Source organism: Babylonia areolata, chromosome 32, assembly GCF_041734735.1.
Source record: "Babylonia areolata isolate BAREFJ2019XMU chromosome 32, ASM4173473v1, whole genome shotgun sequence".
Classification (NCBI taxonomy): Eukaryota; Metazoa; Mollusca; class Gastropoda; order Neogastropoda; family Buccinidae; genus Babylonia; species Babylonia areolata.
In genome coordinates, this window is record NC_134907.1 from 8,056,169 (window position 1) to 8,070,903 (window position 14,735).

General features: G+C 45.6%; 1 protein-coding gene across 11 annotated transcripts in view; it reads right to left on the bottom strand.

Annotated features, from left to right (window-relative positions):
* Window positions 1-14,735, bottom strand: part of LOC143276500 (CLIP-associating protein 1-A-like) — a 238,099-nt gene that overhangs the window by 13,211 nt on the left and 210,153 nt on the right. For 10 of the 11 annotated variants that reach the window (XM_076581029.1, XM_076581028.1, XM_076581027.1 and 7 more), the window contains 8 exons: window positions 12,280-12,631; window positions 10,153-10,204; window positions 9,379-9,436; window positions 7,817-7,949; window positions 6,179-6,307; window positions 3,504-3,656; window positions 1,436-1,504; window positions 491-607 (listed from right to left, as the gene is read on the bottom strand). In XM_076581029.1, coding sequence (XP_076437144.1) covers window positions 491-607; window positions 1,436-1,504; window positions 3,504-3,656; window positions 6,179-6,307; window positions 7,817-7,949; window positions 9,379-9,436; window positions 10,153-10,204; window positions 12,280-12,631 — 1,063 coding nt within the window. The remainder of the gene's footprint in view (window positions 1-490; window positions 608-1,435; window positions 1,505-3,503; window positions 3,657-6,178; window positions 6,308-7,816; window positions 7,950-9,378; window positions 9,437-10,152; window positions 10,205-12,279; window positions 12,632-14,735) is intronic. The other variant, XM_076581024.1, reaches the window with a different exon arrangement.

Here is a 14,735-nt window from a genome sequence, read left to right on the forward strand (position 1 = left end):
TTACAATGAGTTTGTGCACATAAATATTTGCATTTGTATTTGTATTTCTTTTTATCACAACAGATTTCTCTGTGTAAAATTCGGGCTGCTCTCCTACACTACAGCGCCACCCATTTTTTTGTATTTTTTCCTGCGTGTAGTTTTATTTGTCTTTCCTATCAAAGTGGATTTTTCTACAGAATTTTGCCAGGAAAAACCCTTTTGTTGCCGTGGGTTCTCTTTACGTGCGCTAAATGCATGCTGCACACGGGACCTCGGTTTATCGTCTCATCCGAATGACTAGCGTCCAGACCACCACTCAAGGTCTAGTGGAGGGGGAGAAAATATCGGCGATATTCGAACCAGCGCACTCAGATTCTCTCGCTTCCAAGGCAGACGCGTTACCTCTAGGCCATCACTCCATAAGCATGAACGTACAAATGCACACACAAAACAAACACAGCCTTGACGTCCTGTCGGACAAAGAAAAGCCTTCGCGTTGCAGACGGACCTTACTACTGTTGAGGTCAGACAGGTATGGCCGCAGACTCTCCCCGACCTGCATGTAGATGTTCACCAGGCAGAACACAGCCGCCTTCCGCACACGGCTGTCACTGTCATCGTAACCCTGAACAAAGCACAACCATAGAAAAAATTAAACTAATAAAAAATATGAACTCGCTAAAAACTATCATTTTAAAAGACATCCCCCCCCCGCCCCCCAACCCACAATTTCCATGCATGTCTGTTGCTGTTATCATTTCCCTGATTAAAGTATAATATAAAAAAAATATTAAAAAAAAGAAAAAAGAAAAGAAACAAAGAAATTGCAAAAAAAACCACCCCAAAAAAACAAACAAAAAAAAAAAACCCTTAAACACCCCCCCCCCCCCCCACCCCCAAAAAAAAACAAGTGCCGCTGTCATAATATCCCTGATCAGAGTACAAAAAAAAGGGGAAAAAACTAAATAAAAAAAACTTGCGACAATGTAAAAAAACAAAGCAAACTACCTTCCATCTCACTCTCCTCCCACACACACACATTTCACATATGAACATGCTAAAAATTATTATTCTAAAAAGCACAACATCACTCACAACACAATCACACACCTCTCTCACCCCCACCACCCTCCCACCCCCAACACACACACACAGACAGACAGACAGCTGGGTAGAAAGAGAAAGATCAACCATAAAATATTTGTTTGAAGTAAGGGTTGTGTGTGTGTGTATGTGCGTGAGGGGGGGGGGGGGGGGGTTGTACAGCATATGTGACATCACTAACAACATAACAACACAAACCTCCCACCATCCTCTCACACACACACTGACACACCCCCACCCCACACACATACAAAACAACAACATAGCCTTAGTAGGAGGAGGAGGAGGAGGAGGAGAAAGATCTGGAAGGGAGGGTAGGAGAGGGGCGGGGGGTCAGAATGCGACAGACCATGATCAGTCCAGGCACAGTGTTGGGCAGGGAGCGTTCCAGCACCTCGGAGGGCACCAGTTTCACCACCTGCAACACACGTCACACACCTGTCTGTAACACGCGTCACACATGTGATGGGTGTTACATCCACAAATGTCACACACCCACAAACACTACACACAGAATGACACGACCCAATCAACACCCACAAACACTACACGCAGAATGACACGACCCAATTAACATCCACAAAACACTACACACAGAATGACACGACCAAATCAACACCCACAAACACTACACACAGAATGACACGACCCAATTAACATCCACAAAACACTACACACAGAATGACACGACCAAATCAACACCCACAAACACTACACACAGAATGACACGACCCAATCAACACCCACGAACACTACACACAGAATGACACGACCCAATTAACATCCACAAACACTACACGCAGAATGACATGACCTAATTAACATCCACAAAACACTACACAGAATGACACGACCCAATTAACATCCACAAAACACTACACACAGAATGACACGACCCAATCAACACCCACAAACACTACACACAGAATGACACGACCCAATTAACATCCACAAACACTACACACAGAATAAGACGACCCAATTAACATCCACAAACACCACACCACGAGAAAGACACAACCCAATATATGTACCCATAATACACCAAAGTCTAAGAATAACATGAGTGAGAGAGTGACACAACCCACATCACCCTCACACTCTCTCTCTCAGAAATACACATTCTCTTTCAATCACACACATCCATACACAAACACATACACACCCTCTCTCTCTCTCTCTCTCAGTAACACACATTCTTTATCAAACACACGGATACACATGCACAAACACACACATTCTCTCTCTACCTCAAACACATACACACACACATTACATAACACAAAAGACACAACCCTTTACACACACACATCTACACCACGAGAAAGACACAAACCCAATCTGAGGACTTTAAGGTACAAAATTAAATGACAAGACCCCCGAAAAAGGAGTATGGCTGCCAACATGGCGGGGTAAAAACAGTCAAACACGTAAAAGCCCACTCGTGCGCATAGGCTACGAGTGAACGTGTGAGTTGCAGCCCACGAATGAAGAAGAAGTATGACAGTGACTCTAAAAGTATTGTTTATTTACCGTAAAGTTCGGTCTATAAGCCGCGACTTTTTACTCCAGCTTCAACCTCTGCGGCTTATTCAATGAAGCGGCTTATTTGAGGATTTTAACGATCCCGGGAGTGTCACGTTCTCGTCTATTCTTAGCTGCCCTTCAACTCACCAAAATCATGATTTCTGTCCATGAATTTTTGGATGAGCTTCAGGATAGTGTGCTAACTGTTCACGTTTTATAAATCAAATCCACACACATTAAAGCCTTCAGATCAGCATTCAGTTCTACTCTGCTCAAGCGTACACCCTCATCATGCCGAAAACGTGACGTTATGCCTATGATGCAGCCTTCAAATTGAAGGCGATCGACCTAGCAGACGACAGTGCAAGCGACGAACCAGCAGCGACCTCCACCTTCATGTTCATGAAGTAGAAAGCGAGGCTGAAGTCAGTGACAAGATGGCGGAGGAAGCTGTGCTGGTTCTCTTCAACTCGGACACTGTAGACGAAGATTTCAGTGGATTCAGTCAGCAGGATGACGCTGAATAAATGTGACTATCCCCAAATTATGATTCTTATTTTCGTTATGTTTATTTCTTATTTTTTTGTGGCACTAGCAGTATTTTCGCTTGCTTTTCTTTGTGTTGTTCCCGCTTGTGTTTATTTCATAACCTACAGTACTGACAGCTTTTCTGTAGTATCAGTATGTGTTCCGGTACCGGAAGTAAGCGCGGCTTATAAGCCAGTGCGGCTTATGCATGTATGAAGTTCATTTTTTTCCTAAATTTAGTGGGTGCTGCTTATATACCAGTGTGCTCAATAGACCGAACTTTACGGTATGTATTTTACACCACAAATAACATCTCCCTGATTGGAGACAACAAAGCACTGAGCACAGTGGACGCGACACACCTCCACTTGCATCTTGATGGCGGCCCAGTGGATGGGGAACTTGGCGGTGTGGATGATGTTGTTGAGGATGGGCAGGGCCTGCTCCGGGCTGATGGCCGTCGGGATCACCAGCGCGCACTCCTCCGCCGCCCTCTGCACCTGTAATTCCCCCGGCTTGACACCGTCAAGAGGGCAGCACAGGGCGACGAAAAGGGTGTGTTAGTTTTGGGTTAGACGGTTAGTTTCACATCCGGCATGCAACATCACTCTGTTAAGTGTCAGGGTTCCCCCAGGCAGAAGTGGCCATAAAAAATCCATACTTTTTTGCGTTCAATTTTAAAAATTCTATTGCAAATATTCAAAACCGCCACTGATGTCATTAAAACCAAATTCCATACCTCCCGTTAAATTTCAAGGTTTCCCACATGAAAGTGACCATAAAAATCCATCCTTTTTTGCATTCAGTTTTTTTAAATTCAATTTCACAAAGATTCAAAACTGTCACAGATGTCATCAAAACTAAATTCCACACCTTCTGTTAAATTTCAAGGTTTCCGACACAGAAGTTTTTCCATCCTTTTTTCCCTTTTCTTTTTTAAGATTCAAAATAGTCACAGATATGATCAAACCAGATTCGGTACCTGTTCTTTTTTTTTTTGTTCTTTTTTTTTTTAAGATGAGACTGAAACGTTTTCATTGAACAAAACTGAATCAAAAACTCATCTGCTACACAGCTGATGAAAAGAGATCAGTGGATATTCTGGTTTCAATGCTAATTTTTCAACACGTTTCCTTCATTATATTTCTTGAATGGACTTAGCTCTTTGTTGAATGGTACTGGTCAAGGATTTTATTAGAATTTCTAAGACTTCTTCCAGCCCTGGAAACGGTTCTTATCTTTTTTCAAGACTTTTCCAGACCCCTACGACTGCATGAACCCTGTTTTTCTTTGGAAAAAAAAAAAAGAAAAAGAAAAAAAGAAAGAAAGAAAAAAGGCAAAAAACAACTCAACCTTGTTTTTCTTTGGGAAAAAAAAAAAGGAGGCAAAAAACAACTCAACTTACATTATATGTTATTCATCCAGTATACAAAAGCCACATACAAAAAGTAAAGCAATCAAAAAATGTATTATCCCCCCCACCCCCTAACGCCCCTTCCCCAACCAACAACCTCCATCCATCCTCACCCCAAACCAAAAAAACCAATACTGGTAAAATTTTTTGGAAGGGGTTACGATTAATTTCACTAACTGAATCCAGTGTCTGGAGTTAACATGCACATGCACGTGACCCCCCCCCCCTTCCCCTCCCCCTCCCAACCCACCAACACTTACAGTTACACACACACACACACACGCATACACCACACATAAAGCAGTCTGAAGCATATTCATGATGCAGTATCCTACTAAACCTGGGGCAATGTGTAGAGTTACTGATAAAAGCTTCAGTGGGTAATAAGGAGCTAAAGTGTCATGGTTTAGCAAGCAACTCGACAACCCAAAAACACAGGGTGGGTGCAAACTGTCAGTGAACTCGCCTACTTCATTACAGACAGCCACCTCGTTTTTTTCACAACATATTTTAGTAACGCTAATCGTTTAATGAGTTTTCACCAAGCATAGTTAAGTTCTGACGGGCGCAATAGCCGAGTGGTTAAAGCGTTGGACTGTCAATCCGAGGGTCCTGGGTTCGAATCACGGTGACGGCGCCTGGTGGGTAAAGGGTGGAGATTTTTACGATCTCCCAGGTCAACAAATGTGCAGACCTGCTAGTGCCTGAACCCCCTTCGTGTGTATATGCAAGCAGAAGATCAAATACGCACGTTAAAGATCCTGTAATCCATGTTAGCGTTCGGTGGGTTATGGAAACAAGAACATAGCCAGCATGCACACCCCCGAAAACGGAGTAAGGCTGCCTACATGGCGGGGTAAAAACGGTCATACACGTAAAAGCCCACTCGTGTGCATACGAGTGAACGTGGGAGTTGCAGCCCACGAACGCAGAAGAAGAAGAAGTTAAGTTCTGCATGCTGCTGTCTGCCTAAGCCACATGCTGAAGTCTATTTTTACGTGTATGTCTATTTTGTTTTTCTCTTCTCCGAACACTTACACACACTGATGCTGGAAGAAGTACACAGGCTTGTCAGCAATTGTATAAATGATCAGTCACACACACACACACACACACACACACACACACAGATATACACACTGAGCGCAATTCTGTATTTTCCATAATTTTCAATGTTCCCTGCTCACTCTTCCATTCTATGCACGCCCTCTGTCTCACTCCAGACACAATTTCCCAGCTCTGTATCCAAGTCACACACAGTCTCTCTCTCTCTCTCACATATATTTATCCTTGCTTACTCATTCTCACATTATCAATCTCACACATACACACACAGTCTCACACATTCTTTCACACACACACACTCTATCTTTTTCACAAAAACCCTGTCTCTCATACACACTTTATCTCTGACATACACTTTCTCTAACATACATTCTCACATACAGATTCTCTCTCACACACACTCTCTCTTCTGTCTTTTTTTTATTCTCATTTTCCTCACACACAACTGTTGCCAACACACACACATATCAACATACACACACACACACACACACAAATCAACACACACACACACACACACGAACACACACACACACAGCAAGAGAGAAAAGGCCTCACATCTTTGGAAGGGTCTTTGTGGGCCTCACAGATCTTCAGGATGGTCAGCTCAGCATAGTCTTTGAAGCGTGCCGCCTGTCGCTTCAGGATGGAGCGGAACACAATCAGGGCGTCCATCCGCATCGATTTCTGTGAGACAGGAGGAAAGAAATCTAAATGTAAACAGGGCTTGCACAAGTCTGAGGACAGAAATCTAACTATAAACATGGCTTGCACAAGTCTGAGGAGGACAGAAATCTAACTGTAAACAGGGCTTGCACAAGTCTGAGGAGGACAGAAATCTAACTGTAAACAGGGCTTGCACAAGTCTGAGGAGGACAGAAATCTAACTGTAAACAGGGCTTGCACAAGTCTGAGAAAGGAGGACTGACATCTAACTGTAAACAGGGCTTGCACAAGTCTGAGGAGGACAGAAATCTAACTGTAAACAGGGCTTGCACAAGTCTGAGGAGGACAGAAATCTAACTGTAAACAGGGCTTGCACAAGTCTGAGGACAGAAATCTAACTATAAACATGGCTTGCACAAGTCTGAGGACAGAAATCTAACTGTAAACAGGGCTTGCACAAGTCTGAGGAGGACAGAAATCTAACTGTAAACATGGCTTGCAGAAGTTTGAGGAGGACAGAAATCTAACTGTAAACAGGGCTTGCACAAGTCTGAGGAGGACAGAAATCTAACTGTAAACAGGGCTTGCACAAGTCTGAGGAGGACAGAAATCTAACTGTAAACAGGGCTTGCACAAGTCTGAGGAGGACAGAAATCTAACTATAAACAGGGCTTGCACAAGTCTGAGAAAGGAGGACAGAAATCTAACTGTAAACAGGGCTTGCACAAGTCTGAGAAGGACAGAAATCTTAATGTAAACAGGGCTTGCACAAGTCTGAGGAGGACAGAAATCTAAATGTAAACAGGGCTTGCACAAGTCTGAGGAGGACAGAAATCACTATAAACAGGGCTTGCACAAGTCTGAGGAGGACAGAAATCTAAATGTAAACAGGGATTCCACAAGTCTGAGGAGGACAGAAATCTAACCGTAAACAGGGCTTGCACAAGTCTGAGGAGGACAGAAATCTAACTGTAAACAGGGCTTGCACAAGTCTGAGGAGGACAGAAATCTAACTAGAAACAGGGCTTGCACAAGTCTGAGAAGGACAGAAATCTAACTATAAACAGGGCTTGCACAAGTCTGAGGAGGACAGAAATCAACTATAAAAAGGGCTTGCACAAGTCTGAGGAGGACAGAAATCTAACTGCAAACAGGGCTTGCACAAGTCTGAGAAAGGAGGACAGAAATCTAACTATTAGCAGGGCTTGCACAAGTCAAGCGTGCGTGCATGTGTGCTTGCATGTGTGTGCGTGCGTGTGTACCTGTCTACTCACGCTGATGTCACTGAAGGTTTCAATGAGAACGAGGAAGTAGACTTGATATGTTCGTCATGTGTAGTGTGCATGCGTGCATGGAATAAGAATATTAATGGATACTTACACAACATACTATCTAGAAATCTGCTCTATGTGCTTTACAAAACACTTTTGTTCACAAAACACATTACATTAATGTTACGTACGCACACCAAAATGTTGACTAAGAAACTAAACACACACACGTGTGTGTAGCAGGTATCCATGCACTCACGTCCGTGTCGTTGAAGGTCTCGATGAGGATGAGGAGGATGGACTTGAAGTGCTCATCCCACTGGTCATCGCTGATGGCGCCGTTCCTCACCCACTTCAACAGTGTGTCCAGCATCTTCCGCCGCTCTCGCACCCTGCACAACACACATTTCATTTCATTTCATTTCATATGGGCACTTATAATATACAGCGCCTGTCCTCGGTCGGAGACCAAGCTCTATGCACTTTACAAACACCGGGTCATTTGCACAATAGGCTGCCTACCTGGGTAGAGCTAAGTGATGGCTGCCATTTGGCACTATTCATTCGTTTCATGTGTCATTCAATCAGATTTCTGACATACACACGTACACACTCAGATAGACATGTTACATTTTCTGTGTATGACCGTTTCGTTTATTTACCCAGCCATGTAGGCAGCCATACTCCATTTTCAGGGGTGCGCATGCCGGGAATGTTCTTGTTTCATAACCCACAGAGTGCTGAATGATGACAGGATCTTTAACATGCGTATTTGATCTTCTGTGTGCATACACACACACAAAGAGGGTTCAGGCACTAGCAGGTCTGCAAACATGTTGACCTGAAAGATCAGAAAAAATCTCCACCCTTTACCCACCAAGCATCATGACCGGGATACTTGAACCTGGGACCCTCAGACCGAAAGTCCAGCGCTTTGACCATTCGGCTGTTGCGCCCATCACACGCTGCCAATGAAGCTAACTCCCACTGAAGCCTGACTGAATGATAATGGAAAAGAACTTGTACGCATGTACGCCGTGTCCGACCATGACCATCAGAACAGCAGAGGAGGCAACTGCTGTCTGTCCTATCTGGACTTGACTTTGGTTACTGTGGGGAAGTGTCCTGCCAAAGTAACATCCCCACTCTCTGGGCCAAGAGGGCTCTAGTACAGCTGGCAGACATAGCAATCCCTTCCACCAATGAACATTACTCATCCATAATTCAAAGTCACAACCTGCTAATGTTTTCGTTAAAAGCACAGAAAAAACTCATCACGATCATCATCATCATATTGCAATATTAATGACAGCATGAAGAAATACACAAAACTTTGTGGAAATCATATCAAGATTCATAATGAACAGAAAACAACCCAGGGATATAAAGTCAAATCAAATCATGCTGCATACCATCAAGCCAGCAGCAAAAAAGGGACCATTTCAGAGCTGAATACCTGCCAGTTTTTTTTTGTTTTTTTTTAACAACAAAGAAAGACCTAAGATACGTTAAATCAATCAACCCCTTGACTGCTGAAGGGCTGTCCCCTCACTGAGATAAAACACAGAGTTTACAGGTCAGGTTGTCAGTCACCGTATTTCATATGAATTTCATCCTCATGGCATTTCATCCTTTTTCTTCAACAAAACCAATTACACCACTGACAAGTACATACAAAGCAGTAACCGCCTTTCCCAACCCCATGCCACGCTGATTTCATTTCACCAAGGTTTAGCAGTCAGGGGGTTAAAGTGGTGTTAAAGAGTCCTTAAAACCATGACTACAAAAAGCTGGGGGAGGGAAAACAACCTTTCTTCTTACCTCTCATTGTGGTTGGAAAGCTCTCTCAGCACATCAGACATGGACGGTTCTTTCTCAACTGAAAAGATGGCCAAAAGGAAAACATAATATAAAATAAATAAATAAAAAAATAAACAACATACAAACACATGGAAATATAATGTCACATACATATAGAACATGAGACTTGAGACGACAGGGTCTGTGTGTGTGTGTGTGTGTGTGTGTGTGTGTGTGTGAGAGAGAGAGAGAGAGAGAGACAGAGAGAGAGAGACAGACAGACAGACAGACAGACAGAGAGAGCATGAATACACATGGCAGAAGCGCACACCAGACTGTCGAGAGATACAGACAGACAGACAGAGACAGCAACAAGAGATACAGGGGGAGAAGTGAGATGGTGGGGGATGGCAGAGAAGGGGAGAGAGAGAGAGAGAGAGAGGGGGGGGGGGGGAGATGGAAACAGAGAGGGACAGAGTGGGAGAGAAAGAGAGAGATAAATAGAAAGGGGGAGATATGGACAGAGATGGAGAGAGGGACAGAGAGGAGAGAACTGGGAGAGAGAGACAGAGACACACACACACACACACACAGAAAGAAAAAATGAGAGACAGATACAGAGAGAGACAAGAGACAAGACAGACACACACAGACAGGAAGAGAAAGAAACAACAAGAAAAAAAAAACAAGAACAAGAGCAACAACAAAAACCAACAGAGAACGACAGAGACAGAAAGCTACATTACACTGAAGCGAAAACAAGAGAAGCACAGAGAGGCGATCCCTGCCACACACCTGTGTCAGCACCCTCCCCCAGCAAGGACTTGCCAAACCCATTCAGACCCGACTGCACACACAACACCACAATCACAATTTTTTTTACTTTATATTCCAAATTCAGGTGGAAAATTTCCCTGCTGCGATTTAAAAAAAATCTAATTAATCTCTTACAGAAATAATGTTTTTCTCAGTCAAAAGAGCTAAAACTAATTTTTTTTTTTTTTTTTACAAACCTCTGTGTCAGTTTCTGCAAAATCAGTTTTTAACACTTAAAACAGGCAAATAATCATTTAATACAAATTTGAAATAAAACCTTTAAAACCCTTGCACACACACACACACACACACACACACACCCTTGCACACACACACACACGCACACGCACACACACACTGACATCCACACACACACCTGTTCTCTCACATTCTATTACACATAAACACTCACACACATATATACCCCCCCCCCCCCCCGCCCCCAACTCTCCCCATCTCAAAACAAACCCCCACCACCACCCACACATATACATGTACCTCCCGCCCCCACCCCACCCCCAGGACACACACACACCCTGCCTCCCCCTCCCAACACAAACCCCACCACCCACGTAAACTCACACATATACATCCCCCCCCCACACACACACACCTCTCCCCATCTCAACACAAACCCCCACCACCACCCACACAAACTCACACATACGCATATACACATCACCCCTCCCCTCACACACACACCTCTCCTCCTCCCAACACAAACCCCCACCGCCACCCACGCAAACTCACAGATATGCATACATACATCACTTCCTCCCCCCCCCCCCCCCACCTCTCAACACAAACCCCACCACCACCCACCCACGCAAACTCACAGATATGCATACATACATCACTTCCTCCCCCACCCCACGCCCCACCTCTCAACACAAACCCCACCACCACCCACCCACGCAAACTCACAGATATGCATACATACATCACTTCCTCCCACCCCCACGCCCCCCCCACCTCTCAACACAAACCCCACCACCACCCACCCACGCAAACTCACAGATATGCATACATACATCACTTCCTCCCCCCCCACCCCCCTCCCACCTCTCAACACAAACCCCACCACCACCCACCCATGCAAACTCACAGATATGCATACATACATCACTTCCTCCCCCCCCACCCCCGCCCTCCCACCTCTCAACACAAACCCCACCACCACCCACCCACGCAAACTCACAGATATGCATACATACATCACTTCCTCCCACCCCCACCCCCCACCTCTCAACACAAACCCCACCACCACCCACCCACGCAAACTCACAGATATGCATACATACATCACTTCCTCCCCCCCCCCACCCCTCACCTCTCAACACAAACCCCACCACCACCCACCCACGCAAACTCACAGATATGCATACATACATCACTTCCTCCCCCCCCCCCCCCCCTCTCAACACAAACCCCACCACCACCCACCCATGCAAACTCACAGATATGCATACATACATCACTTCCTCCCCCCCCCCCCCCCCCCTCCCAACACAAACCCCACCACCACCCACCCACGCAAACTCACAGATATGCATACATACATCACTTCCTCCCCCCCCCCACCCCCCACCTCTCAACACAAACCCCACCACCACCCACCCACGCAAACTCACAGATATGCATACATACATCACTTCCTCCTCTCCCCCTCCCACCTCTCAACACAAACCCCACCACCACCCACCCACGCAAACTCACAGATATGCATACATACATCACTTCCTCCCCCCCCACGCCCCCCCCCACCTCTCAACACAAACCCCACCACCACCCACCCACGCAAACTCACAGATATGCATACATACATCACTTCCTCCCCCCCCCCCACCCCCCTCCCACCTCTCAACACAAACCCCCACCACCACCCACCCACGCAAACTCACAGATATGCATACATACATCACTTCCTCCGACCCCCCCTCCCACCTCTCAACACAAACCCCACCACCACCCACGCAAACTCACACATACATCCCCCCCCCCCCCCCCCAAAAAAAAAACCCACAAAAAACCCCACACACCTCTCCCCCTCCCAACACAAACCCCCCTCCCCACCCACCCACACACTTCCCCCTCCCTCCAACCCACCTCTTCCTGGTAGTGCTGGGGGTTGTAAGGGTGGTGGTGGTGAGGAAAGTTACCACCCCCTCCTCCGCCTCCTCGCCGCCCGGAGTCCATCAGGCCCCCACCTCCACCACCACCACCACCACCACCACCACCACCGCCGCCACCATCAGGACTGTCGTTACGAAGTTCCTGGATGCCGCTGTCCTGGGAAGCAAACTCTCGCTTCTTCTTGATGTCGTCGTAGTAACCGCCGTCCAGCTTGGTGCCCAGGCTGAGGTTCTGGATGTCGGCCGAGGTCTTCTTGATGGAGTTGTAGATGTCCTCCGGGTTCATGTTCTCCGTCTCGCACTCCTCCGGGTGACCCACGCTTTGCCTGAGCGGGGGTGGCGTGACAGAAACAACGTCAATGTACAAGGGATCATAACTCTGTGTGTGTGTGTGTGTGTGTGTGTGTGTGTGTGTGTGTGTGTGTGCCACACGACAGAGATAAAGAGTTGCTGTCAGTGTACAAGGATCATAAATGTCTGTGTGTGTGTGTGTGTGTGTGTGTGTGTGTGTGTGTGTGTGTGTGTGTGTGCCACACGACAGAGATAAAGAGTTGCTGTCAATGTACAAGGATCATAAATGTGTGTGTGTGTGTGTGTGTGTGTGTGTGTGTGTGTGTGTGTGTGTGTGTTTGTGTGTGTGCTGCATGACAGAGATAAAAAGTTGCTGTCAATGTACAAGGATCATAAATGTGTGTGTGTGTGTGTGTGTGTGTGTGTGTGTGTGTGTGTGTATGTGTTTGTGTGTGTGCTGCATGACAGAGATAAAAAGTTGCTGTCAATGTACAAGGATCATAAATGTGTGTGTGTGTGTGTGTGTGTGTGTGTGTGTGTGTGTGTGTGTTGTGTGTGTGTTGTGTGTGTGTGTGTGTGTGTGTGTGTGTGTGTGTGTGTGTGTGTGTGTGTGTGTGTCTGTGTGTGTGTCTGTGTCTGTGTCTGTGTTTGTGTGTGTGCTGCACGACAGAGATAAAAGAGCTGCAGTCAATGTACAAGGATCATAAATGTGTGTGTGTGTGTGTGTGTGTGTGTGTGTGTGTGTTGTGTGTGTGTGTGTGTGTGTGTGTGCTGCACGACAGAGATAAAAAGTTGCTGTCAGTGTACAAGGATCATAAATGTCTCTGCGTGTGTGTGTGAGTGTGAGTGTGTGTGTGTGTGTGTGTGTGTGTGTGTGTGTGTGTGTATGTGTGTGTGTGTGTGCGCGCGCCATACGACAGAGATAAAAAGTTGCTGTCAATGTACAAGGATCATAAATGTCTGTGTGTGTGTGTGCCGCCAACAGAGATATAGAGTTGCTGTCATGTACAATGATCCATAAATTAGAAAAAAATAGTACATATATACATATTTTCTTAAATGCAGGCTTACAAGCACAGTACCCCACACCCACACCCCATCTCAGACTGGGTTCACCATGTTTTATAATAAATCATACAAATCTAAGAGTAAGTGACATAAAAGTAGTTTCTGTCATGGACAATGATCATAAATATTAATACTAAAATGCAGATTTATATAGCGCAGTAACCCCCCTGCCCCCCCACCCAACCTCAGAATGGGCTCATCCACTTTACAATGAATTATACAAATTTAAAAGCAAGTCGCATGAAAGTATGAACAGTCCCAAATTAGGGCAAAATGAATACATAACATTCACCAAAGTCAAAATATACACCAAGCATCACAAAAATAACAATCACAAATACACAGACATACATGGAAAAGTATTACTTGAGAAAAATGCAGTTTGAAAAGATATGTTCCGAGTGCTCTCTTGAATGTGGGTTTTGAAGGGTGTGACGGTAGTGAATTCCAAGGTTTGGGTGCAACAAAAGAAAAGGAGCACACACCCAGGGTTAGGGTAAAAGATCAACGGCCACCTAGACCTTTTTAGGCCGTTGGGGCAGTGAACTTATCTTCACTGTGCCTATGGCTTGGCACAGCAAGGCATGGCCCAGTCCTCTCCTTACGCTCTTTTAACTCTCTCCATATGAACGGCGAAAGAGACGACGTTAACAGCGTTTCACCCCAATTACCATCATCAAACTATCGCAAGCGGAAGGCTCTTATACTGAAGACGTGAATGTTGACAAAGAATACCACAATTCTGACGACGGAAGCTAAAGGTTGGGTCATTGAGACACCCACTGGACATCCGAGGGGTCTGTGTAGAGGAGAAGAGAGGACTGGCCGTACTGAGTGAGTTAACCTTCCCCGACCCAAGTCAGGAACCCATTCACACCTGGGTGGAGTGATGAGTAAAGTGCCTTTCACCCCCAGGGACACGACACCAAGTGGAAAAGGGGCCTCAAACCCTGGTCCCTGCTGAACGCTGACTGATGCAGAAGTCAGAACGCCAAACTGATTCTGCCGCGCCACCTCATGTAAATTGATTTATCTCATTGTTTTGTTCCTAACAGTCAATGAGTTTTAAGC